The sequence below is a fragment of the Sinocyclocheilus rhinocerous genome, unplaced genomic scaffold, assembly GCF_001515625.1.
Source record: "Sinocyclocheilus rhinocerous isolate Xijiao unplaced genomic scaffold, SAMN03320098_v1.1 scaffold568, whole genome shotgun sequence".
Classification (NCBI taxonomy): Eukaryota; Metazoa; Chordata; class Actinopteri; order Cypriniformes; family Cyprinidae; genus Sinocyclocheilus; species Sinocyclocheilus rhinocerous.
The window spans coordinates 2,296,859-2,321,879 of record NW_015652173.1 but is presented as its reverse complement, the minus strand read 5'-3'; the positions used below and the strand labels follow the sequence as shown (position 1 = coordinate 2,321,879).

General features: G+C 36.1%; 1 protein-coding gene across 1 annotated transcript in view; it reads right to left on the bottom strand.

The window, feature by feature from the left end:
* LOC107714019 (SH3 and multiple ankyrin repeat domains protein 1-like) overlaps nt 1-25,021 on the bottom strand; it is a gene marked incomplete at its 3' end in the record, with an annotated part of 82,934 nt that overhangs the window by 36,449 nt on the left and 21,464 nt on the right. Inside the window, exons 6-10 of the mRNA XM_016519707.1 lie at nt 22,784-22,935; nt 21,093-21,260; nt 20,473-20,589; nt 17,440-17,517; nt 12,446-12,512 (exon numbers count right to left, since the gene is read on the bottom strand). Coding sequence (XP_016375193.1) covers nt 12,446-12,512; nt 17,440-17,517; nt 20,473-20,589; nt 21,093-21,260; nt 22,784-22,935 — 582 coding nt within the window. The remainder of the gene's footprint in view (nt 1-12,445; nt 12,513-17,439; nt 17,518-20,472; nt 20,590-21,092; nt 21,261-22,783; nt 22,936-25,021) is intronic.

Below are 25,021 nucleotides of genomic sequence, written 5' to 3'. Positions count from 1 at the left end.
TATTAAAAAAAGCATACTGATAAATTAACATTTACCTAGATTAATAAATGCTGTAAGCTTATGTGTTACCATTAATTTCAACTCGTCCCTCAGTTTACAAAAAAACCCCACACAAAATAGGTATTTGCAAACTGAAAGCATTTAGGAACAGTAATACTGGTGGATTCTATGAATTATTCAGTAATGTTTAATTCAAAAATGGTCATTAGTTGATATGTAAAAATAGTAAATCATCCTTTTTGAGGTAGAATTACTTTTCTAGGTCAATGGACTTTATCATTTACTAATGTAATTCCTCTGGGTAAAGTTTGATTCATGTAAACAGAAGCTTAGCGGACATATCACTTCGTGGTATCCTTAAGGGTATCACACAAAAAGTTACCAGGCTTACTGGACTTAAATTTGTTGTGAAATAGTGTCATATCTTTAAAGCTAAAGTTTGCCATTTTTCAATGTTAAATACACTACTGTTCAAAAGTTTGGGGTTGTAAGAAGTTTTTAAAAAAGTCTCTTTTGCTCACCAAGGCTGCATTGATTTAATCAGTAATATTGACACATTGTTGATTTAATATTGTCAAACCTTATTACAAACTGTTTTCTATTTTAATATATTTGAAAATGTAATTTATTCCTGTGATGGCAAAGCTGAATCTTTAGCAGCCATTTCTCTAGTCTTCAGTGTCACGTGATCCTTCAGAATTCATTTTAATTTGCTGCTCAAGAAACATATCTTATTATTATCAAGGTTGAAATCACATGTGCTGCTGTGGAAAGAAGTCATACTTTCTTCTGGATTTTTTGGATCATCTGGACTGATGAATAGAACGTTCAAAATAAATCTTTATAAATGTCTTTTGTCACTTTTGATACATTTAACACACCCTTGGCTGAATAAAATAAATAATTTCTTCTTTAAAACAACTCTTACTGACCCCAAACTTTTGAACAATAGTGTACTTTCTTCTATCCCAGCACAATGTGTAGAGATAACTACAGTACAGTATTTGTAAGTTGTTAACACTGTGTGTCTGTGGTGCTTTTAAAATACTGCTCTGTTGTGTTTTTGTTTTGTTTTTTATTCCAAACTAGACCAACATAGCAACACTGCCTCAGCCAAATAGGGTTTGGGGCGGGGCTATCTGTTTTGGCTGACCAATGGCAGACTGTTTGGAACACCTGTCTGAAAACAAGCAGTTTGGTGTTATTAGTAGTGCAAAAAAAAAAAAAACTTCAGGTTTAACTTTTACTTCAATGCCCAATAGACTTTGTAAAAGTTTTTTTTTTTTTTCCCCAAACTGAGAGATGAGTCAAATGCATTTCTTGTGGAAATCAACAAAGTTACATCTTAATACTCCCTTAATACTGCAAACACAGTGGTTTTTGTTTCTTAAACAGCAAGACTATGCTGATCACTCTGGTCTCCAGAGACATACACCCACATCAGCCAACTTCTGTGGTTCCTAGGTAATATGCACACATTTCAGGGCCAGATGAAGCCTATATCTCCACAACACCCCCCTTATTGGGCCTAGGGAAATCCCTGGAGTTCACTGTTCGCACTGTATATGCATGATGAATGCATATTATTATTTATCCGCTGCCATATTAAAGGTGGTTCAGGAAGATGTTTATCAAAAGGAGCTTGTTTCTCAGAAACACCAGGCTGCTGAAAGTCACAGTTCACGCATGAACTAGATATCACTTGCTGGGTGAGACAAACGCTATAAATATATTCTGAAAAAAACCAGGAGAAGCATAGAGGAGAATTACACCGCTAAACACACATCAAACTCCCCTATTCATTAATGTGCTGACGTAATGGCAACCTGGAGCAGTTAGATCACCTTCACTGTCACGGAAGGTTTTCATTGGATGACGGTTATTATGACAAACAGTCTCAGAGGTACATAAGCTCCTGTTCATTATTTAAAAGGCTACTGTAGAGTGATCATTACAGCAATAATGTACAAACCCAACCCCCACAAGCTGTGAAGAAATCCACCCAGCCTCCAAAGATGTGGCAGGTGATGCCACATGAAACCTGCCAATTAAAAGAAGCCGACATTCAAAATGTCACAACAGGGGGGGAAAAAACGACATGGTTCATATGGGCAGCCCCATAAAGCACAACAAACAGGGTTTTTCTGGCACCAACTGAAGACGATGACATCACAAGCACACTGGCTGCCGGAACACGTTGGTTTTTGGAACGCTGATGAAACAGTCATTTCCTTCAAACAAGTGAAATCAAAACATTCCAATAGCAACATTCTAAATATAAAATGCACCAATTCCAATAAACGAAACTGTAGGAAAGGTAGAAGACATATGTTGAGGAAGGCTAAAAATTCACAGCATGAAGTTGATTGAATTCCTTGCAGACGGAAATGACTCTTTCAAAGTGATGTTCTCTCCACCTCAGACTACTTCGCTCTTCAGATTCAACTTTTGTTATAATCTGTCATAATACATGATAGAACTCAAAGACTTTTCCACACCTAAGAAAAGTCAGAACACCGTGTAGCTCTACGGCTGGAGTTCTGCGCACTAATCCCATGGAACAGAAGTCACCAAAGGTCAGGAGACCCCTGCTCTAGACCCTCAAAAACCCAAAAGATCACCTCTTACCTTCTTTCTTGAAGGCATTCAGTAAAGACTTCATATCTCCTCTGAGTTTATTGCTCAATAACTCCCTTGGAATGTCCGTTTCGCCTTGAGGAACTTGGAAACAGAAGGTCAGGTTCTCCTGGACTGGGGTTCCTCGGTCAGTGAAGCACAACGCAGAAGGCAAGCACTGTGGTGACAGTGCCCGCTCCACATGATGCCGTCTGTGACTGCGAGAGGAAACGGCAGAGTGCACAAGCCTCGCATGTTTCTTCGCTCGCTCTCTCTCTCGCTGACACACTTACGTACACACTAACTCTCTCGCTCAGTCTCAGTTTCTTTCTGTTTCTTTCCGTTTCGCCCCGCCCCCTTTTCTCTCTCTATCTCTCTTCCTCTACATCACTCTCTCCCCGCCACCAAATCATTCACTGTACTATCAGTTAAAGCCTCCCCCTGCTTGGATTCCTCTAGGTAGACAAGGCAGAAGACTGATTGGAGTGTGTTGTTGAATCAGCTGGGTGACAAGACCATGCTGGGATAATTTGATTCAAAACACCACCATTATGACACAAAGTACTGCGATAAACACAGTTGCCCCAAAATTCTTCAAGTTCGGCCCATCAGTGGCTCGCGATGTCATCAGAAGGGGTTTTAAAAATCGCTGATGACCGCCCACCGAACATGCAATCAAGATGCTCGAATTAACTCGCGACAATGAGAAGGTGCTATTGATTAGGGATTTTAACCCTTGTTGGCTCGCCCAAACAGCTGTATGGGAATCAAGCCCCCGAGTGTTGCTAAGCAACCCAGGGATGGATGTCTAAATTAGTCAGTGCAAGTTGCCGGGTTGTGAATTCTCCCGTTACCCATGTATGTGGGCTGTCCTTTCACACTAGCAATTCACAATTGCCTCTCGAGCGCTCTTTCCCTCTCTCTCTCTTTATCCCCTCCTCCCATTTTCTGGCATGAGATGAAAAAAAGATCTTTGAGGAAACAAGGAGGAAGGAATTCTTGCATATTAAAATCTGTGTCAGGGTATGATGTCGTCAGCATATATATGGATACGGAGTTGATAAATATACAGAGGGATCCCAAAGTCTGAGACCACTAGTGCAAATCCTCACATTTTGCTTTGTATTCTAATTTTTTTTAAATTTTATTTAGAGCATAAAAATGAGTGAAAAGTTGAATTCAAAGATAAACATGAACTTGAACATGAAAATTTGGTTTGCCCTTTTGCTTTTAAGCTGACAACAACTAAACAAGTTTCTGCAAAATCTGATTATCCATGGCAATTCACTTAAAAAAAGAATATTCAGAAATGTATTCACTAATTTGTTTAGATTTGTTTACAATAATTGGTTTGCCAACCAGTGTTGTTATGGTTAACTAAAACCAAAACTATTAAAATAATTTTTGTTAATTAGAATAAATCTGAAATAAAATAAAATATAAATATGGTACTAATTAGAGATATTAAAAAGCATGGTAAAAATTTACATTTGCATTTAGCAAATGTTTTTATCCAAAGCGACTTACAAATGAGGACAATAGAAGCAATCAAAATCAACAAAAGAGAAATGATATGTAAGTACTGTGACAAGTCTTGGTTAGTCAAACGCAATACATGGAGCAAGGTTTTTGTTTGTTTGTTTGTTTTTTGTTTGATTATAAATAAAAATAAAACAAGTAGACAGAGTAGAAAAAGAATAGAGAACGCTAGTGTTAGAGTATCCTTTTTTAAATGAAAAGAAAACAAGTAGTAGACTATGAGCACTAATCCCATGGAACAGAAGTCACCAAAGGTCAGGAGACCCCTGCTCTAGACCCTCAAAAACCCAAAAGATCACCTCTTACCTTCTTTCTTGAAGGCATTCAGTAAAGACTTCATATCTCCTCTGAGTTTATTGCTCAATAACTCCCTTGGAATGTCCGTTTCGCCTTGAGGAACTTGGAAACAGAAGGTCAGGTTCTCCTGGACTGGGGTTCCTCGGTCAGTGAAGCACAACGCAGAAGGCAAGCACTGTGGTGACAGTGCCCGCTCCACATGATGCCGTCTGTGACTGCGAGAGGAAACGGCAGAGTGCACAAGCCTCGCATGTTTCTTCGCTCGCTCTCTCTCTCGCTGACACACTTACGTACACACTAACTCTCTCGCTCAGTCTCAGTTTCTTTCTGTTTCTTTCCGTTTCGCCCCGCCCCCTTTTCTCTCTCTATCTCTCTTCCTCTACATCACTCTCTCCCCGCCACCAAATCATTCACTGTACTATCAGTTAAAGCCTCCCCCTGCTTGGATTCCTCTAGGTAGACAAGGCAGAAGACTGATTGGAGTGTGTTGTTGAATCAGCTGGGTGACAAGACCATGCTGGGATAATTTGATTCAAAACACCACCATTATGACACAAAGTACTGCGATAAACACAGTTGCCCCAAAATTCTTCAAGTTCGGCCCATCAGTGGCTCGCGATGTCATCAGAAGGGGTTTTAAAAATCGCTGATGACCGCCCACCGAACATGCAATCAAGATGCTCGAATTAACTCGCGACAATGAGAAGGTGCTATTGATTAGGGATTTTAACCCTTGTTGGCTCGCCCAAACAGCTGTATGGGAATCAAGCCCCCGAGTGTTGCTAAGCAACCCAGGGATGGATGTCTAAATTAGTCAGTGCAAGTTGCCGGGTTGTGAATTCTCCCGTTACCCATGTATGTGGGCTGTCCTTTCACACTAGCAATTCACAATTGCCTCTCGAGCGCTCTTTCCCTCTCTCTCTCTTTATCCCCTCCTCCCATTTTCTGGCATGAGATGAAAAAAAGATCTTTGAGGAAACAAGGAGGAAGGAATTCTTGCATATTAAAATCTGTGTCAGGGTATGATGTCGTCAGCATATATATGGATACGGAGTTGATAAATATACAGAGGGATCCCAAAGTCTGAGACCACTAGTGCAAATCCTCACATTTTGCTTTGTATTCTAATTTTTTTTAAATTTTATTTAGAGCATAAAAATGAGTGAAAAGTTGAATTCAAAGATAAACATGAACTTGAACATGAAAATTTGGTTTGCCCTTTTGCTTTTAAGCTGACAACAACTAAACAAGTTTCTGCAAAATCTGATTATCCATGGCAATTCACTTAAAAAAAGAATATTCAGAAATGTATTCACTAATTTGTTTAGATTTGTTTACAATAATTGGTTTGCCAACCAGTGTTGTTATGGTTAACTAAAACCAAAACTATTAAAATAATTTTTGTTAATTAGAATAAATCTGAAATAAAATAAAATATAAATATGGTACTAATTAGAGATATTAAAAAGCATGGTAAAAATTTACATTTGCATTTAGCAAATGTTTTTATCCAAAGCGACTTACAAATGAGGACAATAGAAGCAATCAAAATCAACAAAAGAGAAATGATATGTAAGTACTGTGACAAGTCTTGGTTAGTCAAACGCAATACATGGAGCAAGGTTTTTGTTTGTTTTTTTGTTTTTTGTTTGATTATAAATAAAAATAAAACAAGTAGATAGAGTAGAAAAAGAATAGAGAACGCTAGTGTTAGAGTATCCTTTTTTAAATGAAAAGAAAACGAGTAGTAGACTAGAAATAAAATAGACAATTAATTAATTTAATTTAATTAATTTTAATGATTAAAATGATAACTGAAAATATAAAAATAAAAGCTAATCCAAAATATTTATAAATACTATAATAGCACATAAATAATTCTAAAATAACACTGTTTGACAGATATATGTTACCAATATTCAAACTTTTGTACTTAGTCAGTTCTTCATTATCGGATGTACTTGTAATCACAGCCATATAGTAAATTTCCAAAAAATATCACTCAAAAATTGTTTCAGGGTTCACAGGAAAAGAAATGCATTGTTTGCAACAAAAAAAAATTATAAAAAATAAATAAATTATTTAAATGGTATGTATCATTATTATTGCATCAAAAAGTAAAAAAATAAAACAATCATTCGATTAAATATGGTCTCCTGGCCTTTTGGAACACTGTATGCCTCCCTATGCACACTGCTTACTTGATGACTTTTATACAGCAGGAATGGACAGAGCGGAACAGCAAATCCAACATAATTTGTGCATCATTAGAAATCTCAATTCCATCTCTGTGGTCTAATGAGCCAGCAAAATGACAAACCTGACAGCTTCTCACATCTAACTCAACTCACACACAAGTAATAACACCGTAAGCGGCAAACTCGTTTGAAACTGGTTCCCACTGGGAGCTGTGAATGTGTTTTCAGGGAGCGGTTATGATAGGGCCATGTTTCAAAATAAAACGAGCTTCACTTTAAAATAACCCAACGCAAACCCTGTGAGTTAACTCTCTACGGACGGCCTCCTCTTTCTTTTTGCTTTCTTCTCGTTCATCTTCTCTTCTCTCACGCCATTAACAACCCAGCCTTACAGAAAAGTGCCAATCGCCCTTGCTTGGGTTGCTTTGATTAATCTTTCCTGATAAAGAAAACATCCTTTCATATGTGTCAGCAATTTCTAAATCCTTCGCCCATCCAGAGCGGAGCTGAAGATGAACAGACATTTTCACCCAATTAAGGACTCTTTATACGTAACAAGCAATTCCGCCGGGCCTCCGAAGAGCCGGCCAACGCAGCTGGTATCCACAGTCTCATTAAATCAATAGTCATTAAATTGCACTTGAAACCGTATATCGAACCAAAGAGCTCAACCTATTCGATCGTAGCTGGCGTAGGTTTGAACTTGGGTGGTGAGCTGAAATCCATCACTCTGTCATGCTTTGAATTTGGTCTTGTATATAAACCATGATTAAAACTCAAGACGGTGTATTATATTTCCCAGCGGCCCCAATATCTAATATAGACTGGCGGAATGCAATATGAGTCTGAGTGTGTGTGTGCATTTGCATGTGTGCATGCATACATGCATATCTTCCCATAATTCACACAATATTTGAGTGCTCTTTGAAATAGGCGCCATTTCATATGCTTTAACAAGTAAGTCGATAATAAGCCAGGCTCTGAGACCTCCTTGGCTTCTCAACCGCGACAAGTGTGCACAAGGCAAACTCACATCCCTTAAGCCAATTATTGTGTGGATCCGGGAACCATGGCAACCTCCGGGTGGCATTAAATGGGACGTCCATTTACATGCATAACTACAGTGCTTGTTTTAAACATATAGGCATGGAGGCCGCAGCACATAAACAAACAAAACCCGATGGATTTCGATGGAGTTTAAAAACGCAAACGGTTGGATTTTGTGAAGATCAAAGCTCTGACACTGTGCCCTCCGCTGTGGTCTAACATGTGACACGTAATTACCAGATCCCCTGCTACTATGCGCATGAAAATAACAAGCCATTCCTGTTTCCTCCCTGAGTGACACTTTAGACGCAATGGCAAACTGTGCAACTATTGAAGATAGTTCAATCAAAACCTTATGAAAACAATATCGGCGCACAGCTGGCCAACCAGTTCGTTCTGTCAAAGATTCCTTTCCCTGAGATTGAAACATCCGGAAGCCTGCTGATTCCCATATTCCGCTGATGGAATCTCTGTGTTTATGTCAGAGCTGTTACCCAGAGGTATAAGGAAAACCTGACAGCTGTAGCAAAGGTCTTACATCTACACTTCAGGTCAGCTCTATTCTCCAGCTACACTCTTAAAAATAAAGGTTCCAAAATGAGGTTTTTGCAGAAATGCCACTTAAGATGCATTTGAGGCTCCCCAAAGAACCTTGGAACAGGACTTTTTTTTTGTGTCAAGTACATTTTAATAATCTGAAGAATCAGGGTTCCTGCAGGTTTTATTAAAGTAAATTTAAGTTTTTATGACCAAGTAAAGAAAAGAAAGGAATAAATTGAATGGAACACTTAAAAGTTTGAAAATACAACTTCCAACAGATCCCCATTACTTTTTAATTCATTTTACAAAATAATAGGAAATAACGTTTACTATACCTCCTGATCACGCTGCAAAAAAGTGTTCATCCTCTGTATTTTTGTCTTTTTTTCCAGTGCAAATGTTCATAGATTTTTAAATCAGCCAATTACTTCAGAAGCAAAATGTCATAAGTCTTGTTTTATGAGATGCTGATCAAAATTAAGTGAGTTTGTGGATAAAACGAGAACAAAAATCTGCCACTGGGCTCAGAAAAATCACCTTAATTCAAAGAGAAAACAAGTTAACACCCCACTGACAGAAATTTGTTCTTGTTTTAAGCATACCCTACAGTTAAAATAAATTTTTTCATACTAAGTATAGTACAAACATATTTACATTATTTACATGACATATCGCTTGAGACTTACTGATTTTAAAAATGATAATTAAACTTTATTTGGAGTACTACTTGTGCACAATGCACATTTATTAATATTAAGCCTAAAATGTGTTTTAATGCCACTATTGATGAGAATTGTATGATTTTTTAATAATTTAAGTCTTTAAATGTAAGATATTTAAAGTGTGCCTAAAGTATACTTGCAATAGTTCCAATTCAGCACAATCATATACCTCAGTATATCTTTAGTTGGACTTCAGCACTACTTCTGCACAATTAAAGTGCATTAGGTACAAAATTATTTGTTCCAATTTAGCAGACTTTAAGTATACCAGTTTAGTATACTAAAAAGTACAATTGCAGGGTATTTTTATTAAGTGCTTAAATATGTAAATGCATCTGTAGTATACAACAATTACATTTAAAGGTGCTGTATGTAGGATTGACACCGAGTGGTTGAACTAGGTATTGCAGTCCAAATTCAAAATATTGGAGAGGGTTTTTTTCACCCGGCCCCTCCTCCTCAGACTTGACGCACACGCAGGTTGCCAGATTGACGACACCAACACGAACGAGCGCACTTGACGATGAATGAAATGAAATACGCTGTGTTTTCCGCGAACTGGCAACCCGGGGTTATGAAATACAATTGGGTAAACTGGCAGTGGGCGGGTTTCACAAACCAAAACAGAGACCGACATTCCGGCTCGGAACGCACATTTTCAAAGGAGAATAACTGACTGTAGCATTGTTTTTCAGATAAACAAGTGTTAACTTAGCATGTTTCTTAAATATCTGCAAACATATTATGGTATGTTTATGCTTTAGTAGAGTCAAAAACTTACATACAGCACCTTTAAGTATATTTATTTTTCACTTTAATTCCATTTCTCAGAAAACAAGACTTCATATGTTCAGTTTGCATCTCAAGTAAATGTATCTTGATTTAAGGCTGTTTAGATATTTGAATTGAAAAACTAAAATGACTTTATGAATTCTGCTCTGATTTAAGACCTTTTAAGGCCTTAATTTGTGGGAAAAAAACGAATTGTAAAGACCTTTTTTAAGACCTGCAGAAACCCTGAGAACTTTTTCCACTATAAAGAACCTTTCGTGCAATAGAAAGATTCCATGGATGTTAAAGGTTCTTCATGGAACCACTGATGCCAATAAAGAACTTTTATTTTAAAGCGCATAGTCCTGGAAACGTTATCCCACATTTCAATTTTACATTAATATAGAGGGAAAATGAACTGACAAAGCAATCAAAGTCACTCAATGTCATCCAATAAGCAGGTTAACCAGTATACGGCACGTCGGTGAGACGAAGATTAGCATTGCAGGTCAGAAAAACCAGGACAAATGTGACAAGAAACTTGAACGTGACAATTCTGATCAGAAAAAAAACCTAGGACTTGATAATGGCCTAAATTCAGTACAGGAAATAGTAGGAATTCTGCTGGTGTGCAAGTGTGTGCGTGTATATGGATGAGTCTCCTCTTCCTGTAAGGTCTGTAGCTTATGTAGGTCAGCTCCACTGAGTAACGTTCTCTCTAGATGCATGCTTGGGTTCGACGCATGAAATCATCTATAGGGTGCAACGACAATCAGCAATGCCTGTGCACATAACCTTCAGGGGCAAACAAATATCACTTATATCATCATTTATAAACGCATAATGCGCATCAATCACGTCATATGCGGAACGCAGTGAAAATGTACATGCAAAATGGCTGTAATGAATAATTAATATGTAAATGAGTTATTTATGTCATGTTATCTCCACTCTACATTATATACGGACACATCCGTGGCATGTGAAGTCCTTCAAAGTCTTATTTACCCAGAACAGACTTCATTTCATCCAAATCCTTTCGTTTAATGATGTCTAATGATTAATTAAATCTGTTGTGCCTTTCCTAGCTTTAATGAGGCAGATGATTATGCGGTCCGTTAATTGAAATGAGCGCATTCAATCACTGTGTGGCTGAGAGTGTCAGAAAAATATACGGATGCATTTTACTTTTGATAAATTAATACTGACATCTGCTACACGTGTTAGAGCTGTGGGAGTAGAGAGTGCCGAGCAAGGTAAAAAAAATCATTTGTCATGTGTTTATGGCCAAAATATTTTTGCGAATACGCATAAGATACAGTAAGACCTCACAGGAAGATATATAAGAATATATACATATAAATGCACACACACAAATTATTTACATATTAAACAAATAATACATAAAATTATATATACATGATATATGAAAAATATGTTTGTTCATATATGCAAAATAACTTCAAAAATAAATTAAAAATGGCCCCAAAAACAGTAAATAAAAACATGAATTAAATATAAATGTACATATGTTATTGTATTATAAATATTAAACATATCTATATAAAATATATTACTACATAAAATATATTATTTATATATATATTGAAAATTACAGAACTGTTTGGCAGAGTTACTATATGAAAACTAGATTTGCTCCTATGCAAAATAACTTAAATAGCTTAAAAATTACCCCGAGAACAGTAAAGAGACCTTGTATATTCACTTAAGGTTCAAATGCACAATTATAAGTTAAAGTGAGCCACTTCGGGAGCCCTATAGAGGCACAAATTGCTGAGGCCCAGCATTATAACACTGCATAATTATGGGAACCGCTGGAGGTGACGTCTGTTGTGTCACTAACAACAATAGAGGAAGCCCATTTTAGCTTATGTTAGCCTTTAGCACATAGTACAACTTTTGCACCTGCATCAGCTCCCTGCCTGATAATTGGATCATATCATACACCTTAATAAATATGATACTCTCGCAGGAATTATGCAGAGGAAAAGCATTTTAAATTATTTGGTATTGCTTATTTTCAGTATAATCAAGACTTCAGAGGTGTTCATAACATTGTGGCCTAACCAGGCGGGACGCAATGCGACAAGTTTCTAGCAAATCACAGCCAGTCAGAACAAGGCAATATTGATACTCCTCCAAAATAATTCCCCAACAATTAATTCAGCATGAACCATACAATGACTTGATTAAAATGTTGTTCTGTAGATAATTACAGTTGTCTAGAGTCTATTTTTGTTCCATTGATAGTTTAGCATTCAAAACAACCAATAGTGATATCACTGTAATGTGTGCATACAAAATTCCAATTTGCATCCTTTTTAATATCTATTTGTGTACAGAATAGTGATTGGATTTGGCTTTCCTGCATATATTTAACCATTTATATCCTGCAAATTTACATTGCACTGCAACCTTGTGTTAATTCTTATGTGCAGCAGATAAAACAATTTTGGACCAATAAAATGTCACTGTGGGCGGGGCAACCCAGCAACTAAATATTCTGTTGCTAATTACAAATGTGACTGGCTATGACAGAAACTCAGAATCTCAGATTATATGAACAAGATTTCTTTTATTACTCGTCCCTTTTTACTTTGTATGTACATCTATGTACATTTCTGGAATTCATAAAATACTATGTTATAAGGTTGTTCTTACAAACATCAAAGAAGGTGAGTTTATCCAACTTACCAATATCAGCGTCTTTGTGATTCTTTATGAATTCTGCAAGCTCAAAATTTCCAGCAATTATCGCAACCTTTAAAAAAAACAAACATATATAGCATATTAGATTCATTCACTGACTTTCTCACAAAGCCTTCAACAATTTTTTATTTTTTATTTATTGTTATTTTTTTGGTTAAGCCCGCATAAAATAAAGTAAATTAAATTAAATAAAAAAAATAAAAAAAAATTTAAATTAAAAAAAAAATTAAATAAAATAAAATAAAATAAAATAAAATAAAATAAAATAAAATAAAATAAAATAAAATAAAATAAAATAAAATAAAATAAAATAAAATAAAATAAAATAAAATAAAATAAAATAAAATAAAATAAAATAAAATAAAATAATTACTGGTAGCACAAGGACAGAACAAACACAAAAGTGTCTTGAGTCAGCAAACCTGCAGTCAGACCCACTGAATCCAAAATAATACCACCATTGCATAGATGCAAATTTTATTGTTTTATCAGTTTAACTTTTTCAAAAATAAAAAAGTATCATATACATTACCATTCAAAATTTGGAGTCAGTAAGACTTTTAAAAATGTTTCTGAAATAAGTGTCTTATGCTCACCCAGGTGCATTTATCTGAAAATAAATAAATAAATACTGCAATATTGTGAAATATTTTTATGAATCATAAGTTCAAAAGAAAGCATTTATTTGAAATAGAAATCTTCTGCAACATTGCAAAAAGTCTTTACTCTTACTTCTGATCAATTTAATAATGTGTGTACAAAAAAAATATTAATTTCTTAAACAAAAAATCTTACCCCAACCCTGAATATCTGACCCCAAACTTTTGAACGATTGTGTAAAACAATATAATAGTGCAGCATGAACTTACTGCCTAAAATCTCCCTTTGCATTTTAAGATGAAAAAAGGGTCATACAGGTTTTGAACAACAGGAGGGTGAATAAATGACAGAATTTTCATTTTTTGGTGAACCACCCCCGCAAAGCTTAATGTATCCTCAAAAGGGCCTTCACAGCAATGAAACAAAAAAAAAGAAGTTCCAAAAGCACGACTACCCATTCAGCAGAGGTTCATTTCTATTTAATGGCTTTAATTTTACCACCCTTTAAAAAGTTAGCTACGCAGTCTATTATAAGATCTATAATTTACACATCAGTCTGGTCACCAAGTCTGGTCGTGAGAACAAAACTGGGTTTTAAATGGTGCACAAAGGCACAGTAACCCATTACGCTTGTGGATTTTGGAGTAGTGTATTCCTAAGAGTGATAAAACACAGACTTCATTCACATTACACTAAATTAGTTGCTAAGATTTACGTAATGAGCTTGAGAAGAACTGCATTCCTTTTCTAATGAAATATGGTGCCTGGCAGCAGCTTAGAGTTAATGCTAGATGAATTAAATAGAGAAAAAAAACAACACAAAATTAAGTCAATCGACGCAATAAAGGCCTAATTTGGAAACAAATAGGTCAAGAAATTTGTTCAACTGATTTGGGTGGTCTGATGTACGAAAGCACACACTGTTGTGTAAGAACCAGAAGCTTTCGGTTTGCCGTTGACCCGGTATCATTGTAAAAGGGTAACGGTAATACAATTTGCTCAGCACATTTTCGATTTTGCTGGGAAAAAGTCCTGTTTAACCAGGCGGATCGGAGTGTTCCTGCCGAGAGCCTGAAGTTTCATGAGCTGCTTAAATGAGTTGTAATCGAGCGATCGCCGAGGCGTGAAATATGATTTTAGCAGCATGAGATGAATAATACAGCGCATTAAACAACGCATCAGGAGAGCGCTGATATGTACATTACATAAACACTTCACTCCTACGTCAGGTTTGGAGTGAGCAGGGTCAGTTCAAAGCTTTAGAGGTTGTAAGCCGAGCAACTCGCACAAAGAGGCCAGCCATGAACACTAAATGTTGCGGCAAGTGTTGCTAATGTTTGACTTGATGCGTTTGACTGTAGAGCCGACTGCAAAACTAATGATCTCAGCTCTATTTGAAAGTTTTTGGAGGTTTGCCATTGGATTACTGTTGCGATATGTGCCATCTTGCTAATAAATACCACAGTTTTCCTGGAGGCACAAACAACAACATATATTTTAAGGCATACATCCAAACCAAGTATTTTTCCACTCTATTGCACTGAAAACAGAAAAAGGCGTTTAAACTTTAAGCATAAACTAAAAACATGCCTGGCTTTTGCTGGATAGACAGGTCTGTGCCCTGTGAAATCAAATGCAATGTGATAGATGTGGCGAAGAGCAAAAAGGATACGGATATTTCTGTCAAGGAGGATGCATTTCAAAGGGTTAAGCTTCCATTATGTGGGTGGTTTAGTACAGTATTGATGCTGGCGTGTTTGCTATTAAAGGGTTTACTGTACGTGTTATTTTGCTATCAGCATTTGCTTTGAAGCTTTAATAATTCACTTCGTTATGACAGTGATATGAGGGATGGGGATTATGGGTTAGGAGTATGTCATTTTAATAGCAACTGAACTCAAAATAAATCAAATAATCAAAAATAATCAAAAAATGTAATTAGAAGTGGGTACTTAAAAGATTGGATCTTAAAATATTCCTATTATAATACAGTATATCACAATGTAAAATCAATCATGTAAATGAAATATTATAAGCTCCTGTATCATAATTGTTCCTGTATCCTGGAGCTGTAAGTACATCATTTGTAGTTTGCTTCCCCTGAAAAGTGTAAAGAAAGGTCCGAGATTTTCGCACGTTAAAAATAAATACAACCTCACTCACGTTGTGTCAATCGCTTTTACACAATGCCTCCGAAAATTTCATCCGTCATAAAAAATTCGGATCGGGTTCGATTTTCTGCGTTTTTCGCATCCTTAGCAATCATTTTGAGAGGTGTTTTGACAATTGAAAGCCACCGTACAAGCGAACACCAAAATCCAAAATGGCGTTTGACAAGTTGATCCACTTTGTCTGGCAGCACAAAGCACTGTATAGGTCCTTGCACACTGAGTTTATGGAAATTGGTGGTCTTATTTTTCATATGTGGCTCCAGTATCGCTAGCAAAGCATCAAACTGAGCCGCTGACATCCTGAAGTAAACTTTGAATCACAAACTTAATAAGGAGGTGGAACTCTCCTTCCTCTCTACGCCACCTCCGGATTGGATGGACCCAATATTTCCTCTTTCTTTTTCTTGTTTTAAGAAGAGAGAAGGCAACAAAATCATCCTCACTGCTTGAAGACTCCATTTTGTATTGTTTGCGAATTTTTTTGCAACAGATTAATTAATACGCGTTGGACTCAGTGTGCAAGGTTTCTTGCGTGACGAATTTTTAGAATGACGAATACGAAAAAATGCATACGAAAATTTCGGACTCGGTGTGCAAGGACCTTTACTCTGCATTGTAATCAAAACATTGCTGTTTGTTTAAGGATTCAGACTAACACGGCAACAGTGGTTTAACCATCAGCATGAGTATAGGCCGTGGTTATCTGTTTGGAATGAGTGGGGCAATCCAACCAATTGAAGACATAGTTCTTGGAAACCTGTGTGAAAATAATTGCTAACCTTCGTGAAACACAAGAAAAAGTTGTGTTAATTGTTCATAAGAAATGTTGCTAAACTAACAACAGTTCTGCTTAATGCATAAATGTGTAAAATTTAACAGAAATTCTTTATACTCTCTTTCTGCACAAAAATTATTCCATTTTAAATATATTTCTAACAATAAGCATTAATAACTACACTGTAAACCATAATGTTGTCACTAATAAAGCAATCATAATTTATCATTAATTTAACATGTTTTGGCATCATAACTCAAAACAGGTATATTTAATTATTTAGTAGGAAAATCTTTCAAGTTAGAAGTCTAAATAAGAACTCAAAATTACAATTTATTTACTGTAAAGTATTTAATCTGTCTCCGATTAATCTGATTGGCAGATGATAACACAATGCACAAATGGTAGGTAGACGTTAAGGATAGTTCATCCAAAAATGAAAAATCTGAGTTTCTTTCTTCTGTTGCGCACAAAAGAAGATATTATGAAGAATGTTGGCAACCAAACAGCTGACGGTAGCCATTGACTTCTATAGTATTTTTTTTTTTTTTACTATGAAAGTCAATGGCCACTGTCAACTGTTTGTTTACCAACATTCTTCAAAATATCTTCTTTTGTGCTCAACAGAAGAAAGAAACTCAAACAGGTTTGGTTTGGAAGAAATTGAGGGCAAGAAAGAATTTCCATTTTTGGGTAAACTATCCCTTTAAATCTTATACTTTTTTCAAGGCATAAACATGTTTGAGTTAATACGTTTCTGTCCGAACATTGTTTAATTTCCCAATCAAACTTTGCCGACTATCGACATAAAAATTACTTCAGTTTTGGCTATAATTCTAATAATAATCACTAATGACTAAGTGGCATTGCAGTCACAGCCATTATTGAAGGCCACTGAACAGTAAACGCAACACTCTCATCAGCCCATGGCCACAGACTTGGATCATGTCCATTGCTGTCAGACAAGCTATTGAATGTCACAATCTGACATTTGAGAAAGAAACTCTTTAAGTAAACAAACAAAATAACCAGAGATTTTTCTTGAAAGCAACTAAAGCATTTAAGAAAACAACAAAAACTGATTTGACGTTCATTATTTCCCCCTCTCTAAAATCGAACTCCTAATTATCTTAAGATACCAAAACCCATGCAAACAAACATAATAAAATGATGAATTACCCTCACGCTCACTTATTGTTCTCTGAGTGCTGTCTTACATAATGCCTGTGCTTTAGTTTGACATTCTGTCTAATTAATTAAGAACTCTGCGCATCAGAACAACAAACACACACAAGTTCATTCAGCACTCATGGTTGTGGTAAATTTTTTTAACGCTAAACCAATCAAATAAACAAAAATTCATAAGCAAGCTTATTTGAAAAAACTGTTTTGAGTCATTAAAAAGTAGCCAAGCGAAAAACTCGTTGTTGTACCTGAAAGGGCGTTTGTCCTCGGTAGTTTTTGACGTCTTTGCTGGCTCCTCGGACCAGAAGAACCCTGGCACACTTTTCCTTCAGAAGAAAAGCAGATGATAGAGAAATGAATTCAACGTGATCCAACTCAAGAAAACGTTCTACTATTTGATCCTCGACATTCTAAGAGCAAAATTAGACACGTCACAAGGTATCCCGCCTCACCCAGATCCAAAAGTGACAGACTTCGCCCTCAGCTTTGTGAAGTCCAATTCAAGTGTGATGCTACAGCAAAGTCTACACCCAAAGAGAAAGGAGAGGGGGTCTCTGCAGCAATGCCTATGTGCATGTGTGAACGTGAATGTGAGAACCAAAAGCAGAAAGACGGAGAGAGAGAGAGAGAGAGAGAGAGAGCGAGAGAGATCCAGGGCTCTGTAGCTCTCCAGCCCACTATATCCAGCTGGATTCAACAGCCCACCCACGGAATGCCTCACCACTAAACCGACACACACACAATCGCACACATACACACACCTCCATTGCCTTCTCCTCCTACCTTCCTTCTAATACTAGTTTCACAGCTGCTGCCAGCCCTTGTATATGAGACATAATCACATGTGAGGATGCGGCTTCTATTTCCCGCACATGAAAATATCCCTGGCCTGCATTTGGCACCGGTTACAGGTTCCTCGTTGACATGGTGACGGATAGGCACAATCGTGTTTAATCACAAACAATCGAGGCTCGAGAACCTGCCCTTGACTGCAGCGAAACTGACAAACGAGACAAATTAAGCATCTTTCGCCAACGGCTAGCCGAGTGTCAACTTTAATAATAACCCATTGTGGCCGATCATTACAGACGAGCACTTCAAATAACGACCCCACTGGTCGGCTCAGGGTGAGCACGGCATCATATGTGACCACCAGTGAACTCAAGAGCCTCCACAAATCAATAAATGAAACTTCTCATTGGCAGGGCCATTTTCACAACTTAAAATAAACTTTATTTTCTAGTCATAAGAGCAGGGGTGGACCAGGGCGATTTGTTTCAAGTGTATTTAAAGGCATCAGCAATTCAGCATCATACTTAGGAAAGCAATCAAAGAAGACAATATGAATTTCTTTAATTTTGTTGTCATGGTCATTGGTCAATGCCAGAATTTGTTTAATTGATTAGTCCTAGACATCAACTGATGTCCTAAAAATAGAATCCTTGAATGTGAGAACCAAAAGCAGAAAGACGGAGAGAGAGAGAGAGAGAGAGAGAGAGCGAGAGAGATCCAGGGCTCTGTAGCTCTCCAGCCCACTATATCCAGCTGGATTCAACAGCCCACCCACGGAATGCCTCACCACTAAACCGACACACACACAATCGCACACATACACACACCTCCATTGCCTTCTCCTCCTACCTTCCTTCTAATACTAGTTTCACAGCTGCTGCCAGCCCTTGTATATGAGACATAATCACATGTGAGGATGCGGCTTCTATTTCCCGCACATGAAAATATCCCTGGCCTGCATTTGGCACCGGTTACAGGTTCCTCGTTGACATGGTGACAGATGGGCGCAATCGGGGTTTAATCGCAAACAATCGAGGCTCGAGAACCTGCCCTTGACTGCGGCGAAACTGACCAACGAGACAAATTAAGCATCTTTCACCAAAGGCTAGCTAAGCGTCAACTTTAATAACAGCTCGTTGTGGCCGATCATTACAGACGTGTGCTTCAAATAACGACCCCATTGGTCGGCTCAGGGTGAACACGGCATCATATGTGACCAGCAGTGAACTCAAGAGCCTCCACAAATCAATAAATGACACTTGTCATCGGCAGAGCCATTTTCACACCTTAAAATAAACGTTAGTTTCTGGTCATAAGATCATAGGAGGACAATTGCGATTTGTTTCAAGTGTATTTAAAGACATCAGCAATTCAGAATCATAGAAAAGCAATAAAAGAAGACAACATGAATATAAACTTAAACTTATATATATATATATATATACTGTATATATATATATTATGTCTTCTTTTTTGGGGGGAAAAATTACAGGCTTTCCAGTTCAATAAATTAGCTCTAGGTGATACCTAGAATATATAACTCTATATTTATATTTATTCCATTTAACAGACTATGAGTGACAGTTCAATTTTAAAATGAGACTTTAAGATAGTACAACAAATTGAACTCTACATTTATTTCTCACTTTTTCAGATCTCATATATAAGACTTTACTAGAAGGATACAAAAGAACAATAAAAAAAGTGGGATACACTGTGGATGTGGGATCAATATGGCCTACGACGAAATTAATTAATGTCCTAAACACAGGAATCCTAAAATCCCAAAAAAAAAAAAAAACATATTTAAATATATTTATTCTTTAAAAAAACAAAATGGCATAACATCCCAATTAATATAAGGTGATTATCTGCCTGGCTGCTTAGTGTCGTGAACGTAATGGGCCGTTGTCCATTCATAAACACTGAATACTGGTGCTTATAGTCATGAGTGTTCCAGCTGATTCCAGTTCAGCTCGAGGTTTATCGTGGATAGAATGGGAGACAATGGTGAATAATGACCAGTGTAATTAGTGGCAGTCGATCATTGGCATTTATACAAATGAACATGGCATCATTTCAGCCTCATGAGACAGGGATATATACAGCATATATTTTTAATAAAATATTTATAAATAATATTTTGTATTATGTATTTTATAATAATATTTAACATTAGTAAAACAATTAGTTCTATCATGCATTAAAACATGTTTTGTTTTGTTTTATTTTAAAGAAATACATTTTTTACAGTTTAATCCTGAAGATTCTCCCAGAAAGTTTCCCTGCTGCACTCAATCTCAGCTCTCGGGCCCTGGGGCCATTGGTTTTTCCCTCGAAACGTTATTGATCCACAAAGAGAAAACAACACTTTTTTTATATTCTCCTATTGACAGTGTATTCTGTTGTATGACGCCAATAACCTCTGTTTATTGACTGTTTAAAAGGAGCTGACTTTGGATCATTAAATGTACAGCGTGAGTACATACCTGTTTGTACAGAGCGCAGATATGGAGAGCCGTATTCCCAGATGCATTTTCCACATGCATGTCAGCTCCGTAGAACAAGAGATGCTCCAGGTGCTGAATGTGGCCGTATCGACAAGCCTGACGAACAAAATAGGAACAACAAGTTTCACACAGCATATCATTTTAGTGAGAAAAATCAGCAAACGGATTTTATAACAGTTTCTGCTAAAAGAAAAGCTTTTGTGAGCCTTTCAAAAATTCATGCAGAAGTCTTTTGAAACATAAAAACTTTATTAAGCCTTCAGTACGCTGTCATCTCATATTTTTCAAAGGGTCTAAAAGTAAACCATACATGCTGCTTTTCCGTTTTCCCAGTAGAGTGTGATCAAAAACACCACGGAAACAATTTGACTGGCATCCTGCAGTCCACCTGTCACAACACTAGATGTCAGTACGCCGTCACAACAGACGGACTTGATGATGCCTTCAACTAGTTTGATCTTGTCATCTGTTCGTTAATTGAACAAAGCTGCTGTCATATTAAACTGCAGCTCTATTATGCATATATTACCCCACGCTCAACATTTTTAGCCAACAGAAAGCTTTTCCACTGACTGTCACCATGTGAAAGACAGCGGCACCTGGTGGATCTCGTGCCAGCCGTTCTCATCGTGGCATCCCACGCTGGCATGGGCTCGCAGAAGGACCTCGCAGCAGCTCGGGTCTCCCCCTACAGTCACTGTGTGGTAGAGTGGAGTCAAACCCTGCCGGTCCTTATAGTCTGGAGACACTCCCAAATCCAACATAGTCTGCAGAGAGAAAAGAGGATTAGGTTTCCTTCAGAGAGGAAAATACGCCAAATATAATATTATGATTATGTTTTAGCAGAGCCTTGTTTTTTGGAAGGGTCTTAAAGGATGAAAGGACTATTTTTTTCTGTTGGGACTTTTTCAGCGTTTTTAATGTTCATGTGTGACAAGACAAATGAAAAATAAAGGCTTCTTTTCTTTTACACTACTGTTTAAAAGTTTGAGGTTGGTAAACATTTTAATTGTTTTTGAAAGAAGACTTTCATGCTCAACAAGGCTGCATTTATTAGGTAAAAAAATACACTCAAAAGTTGTGAAACATTTCTATTTTAATATATTTTAAAATATAATTTATTCCTATGATGGCAAACGCTGAATTTTCAGCATCGTTATTCCTGTCTTTAGTGTCACATGATCCTTCAGAAATCATACTAATATGCTGATTTGCTGCTCAATAAACATTTCATATTATTAGTATCAATGTTTAAAGTTGTGCTGCTTAATTTTTTTTCTTATGGAAACCAGGATACATTTTCAGAATTATTTAATAAATAGAATGTTCAAAACAACAGCATTTATTATAAATGTGTTTACTGTCGCTGTAGATTAATTTAATGCATCCTTGCTGAACTGCATTGTTTATTTATTTCGAAAATAAAATAAAATTAAATTAAATAAAATACAATAAAATTAAATTAAATTAAATCTTACTGACCCCAAACTTTTGAACAGCACTGTATATCAGAAAAAGTGCCTTGAATTATAACCAATCATTAAACATTCACTTAACATTTTGGATGTCAAACACAACAAATATTATAAAACTTATAAAACTTGTAATGAAAAAATGTGTAATGTAAACATGTATGTAAAACAATACATATATGCATGTAAACGAATCTGCTTGATTTTTTTTTTTTTTTAGATAATGCCTTTGGGATTTCTTATTCAATTTTACACAGCCAAGCAGTTTCATAAGTACATTTTCGTTTCGTAACTAAATGAACTACAAGTACATTTTCCTTCTAAAGTTACGAAACCCAGCCACTCAGTAATGAAAATAGGAAATCTATGGCTCTAGCACTCTGAACTGACATAAACCAAGATTCTCCATGAAGCCTTCTTAAATAAACGGCCAACAAGCAATATACTGCAAGAGCAACGGTAGACAGGAAATTGTGTTTTACAATATTCAGGGCACAAAACAGTGGTACATCAGCAGTATTATTTCCAATTGTTGTCAAGGGAAGAAAGCAACAATGAAATAATGAAAAAAAAAACTTAATTACTGATTCATTTTAAATAAACAAAACAGAGTGTGCTTTGAATAAAAGTACAATCTGTCAAAGTAATAATGTACTGTAAACTCAGCTGCATCACTGACACTGTAAGATGTTACTGTACTGCTCTGTGTTAGATCAACAGCAGTCATTCTTACAAAAACAACAAGACAATCAAAGAAGAGGATCACTCTAACACAGCCATAAGCTCATGCCGTCGTTCAGGATGAGGTCATTTATTACCTTAAGAGCTATCTGGTTCTTTGCCCTGGCTGCTTTGTGCAGGGCAGTCATCCCATCCCGAGAACGGAAATCTAAATGAGCCCCGCCGTTTTTCAATGTAACTATAATCTCCACCATATTGTCCAGGTGGGCCGCAAGGGTTAGTGGTGTCTCTGCAGACCAGAAGCACAAAAACAAGTTCATTAAAATGTATTAGATAAATCTCTCTTAATAAACGTAAGACATTAGGCAAGGGATTTGTGTTTTATCAAAACAATAATTAGATTTAAATTAAATTAAATGTATAATATTGTACTATATGCGTTACAGTTGTGCTAAACAATAAAAAAAATCTAATATATAAATTACATTGTGAGACTGTAATTACATCTTTATTTGTGACTTTAGACAATGTAAATATAAAGATAAAAGTAAAAATATAAATACCTTGTAAAAGTTTGGGGTCAGTAACATTTTTTTTCAAAGAAAACAAATGTTTTATTTATTTACTTACTCATTTATTTTAATTATATATATATATAATTTTTATGAATACATTTATTTTATTCAGCAAGGATGTATTAAATAGGCCAAAAGTGATAGTACAGACATTTATACTGTTACAAATGTTTTCTGTCAATCAAATGTTCTTTTGAACATTCTCTTCATCAAAGAATCTTGAAAAAATATGGTTTTCACAAAAATATTAAGCAGCACAACTGTTTTTAACATTAATAATAAGAATACATTTTTCTTAAGCATCAAATCAGCATCTTAGAATGATTTATGATGGATCATGTGACACTTAAGACAGGAATAATGTGTGCTGAAAATTCAGCTTTGCAATCACAGGAATAAATTACATTTTAAAATATATTCAAATAGAAAACTGTTATTTTTCACAATAGTATTGCTTTTACTTTTTACCAAATAAATGCAGTTTTGGTGAACATAAGAGACTTCTTTCAAAAACATTAGGAATCTTACTTAACCCCAAATTTGTAAATAATAGTGTATATAAATATAATAAAATATAAACCTATATAAATATAATAAAATATAAACCTACATAATAAACCATATTGTTCTTTTGCTTCAGAATATATCGATTATACAGATTAGAATATATAGAATATAGATATAGAGTTAGAGTATACTTTTAGCATTGTACAGATTTATAATCTCTGCCATCATATCCATTAGCCGTGATACAAGGCTGGATAAAAATAGATAGGAGAGCAGCTCCCAGTACAGAGACATCAGAGAGAGAGAGAGAGAGAGAGAGAGATTTACAAGAAACAACAAGTTTAAAGTTGTTAAATCTAAAATGTTAATTTGTTCTACTTTTTAAATGTATATACATGCATCTTTTTGTTGCATATATATCTGTTCTAGATTCAGTGAATTGAGAGAGAGAGAGAGAGGAAGCACAGCTGATTTGGCACGGCAAAGAGTTAGAGACCACTTGGCAAGCTACAGCATGCTACGAACACACGTCAACTCTTACGCACAACACAGTACACAGTACACACACGAAGACCTCCAACACAATAGAGTAAGTGCCATATTCGCACAAAACATTGGAGTTTGCATTATTTAACTTCTGGGTCCCGTCCTACCAACACTAGCTTTCAATAATTCACAGCTCGATGCTTGCTAACAACTTTAAACCCATTAGGCTAACTACAATGTAGAGATGTCACCTAGTGCAATGACAGCATTCATCCTCTTACACTGTAAAAAGTACTTTGTGAGTGTTAGCTTACAAAAATCACCTAAAACTTGTTTATTCATTCAGAAATATTATAATAAATATGAATAATTCAACCTGAAAATGTTAGCGATTAAAGTTTGAGCGGTTAGCATAGTTAGCATGGTTAGCCTCTGCTGGGAGATGCCTTAACTACACTTTTTTATGGTGAAAAAAACATTCTCCATTGATAGTCATTTGAAAGTAGCCATATATTCTGATCAAATACAATTTCTGCAACATATAAATCGCAAATATTTCATTAAAATCACTTAGAAACAAATATTTTTCTGTCAGCTACCTTTGTCATCATAGCTCAGGACAGTTGCTAATAAATGGCTTGTCCATGTTCTTGTGCTGTCATTTGCCAGGTAACGTTGTCATGATGTTATTTTCATGCAGTTTCAGAATGAGTCACAATACATTTACAGTTCAGGTGACTGGCTCCCAAAATAATAATAATAATAATAATAATAATAACCGGGACTAATGGTGCGTTCATGGTAAGT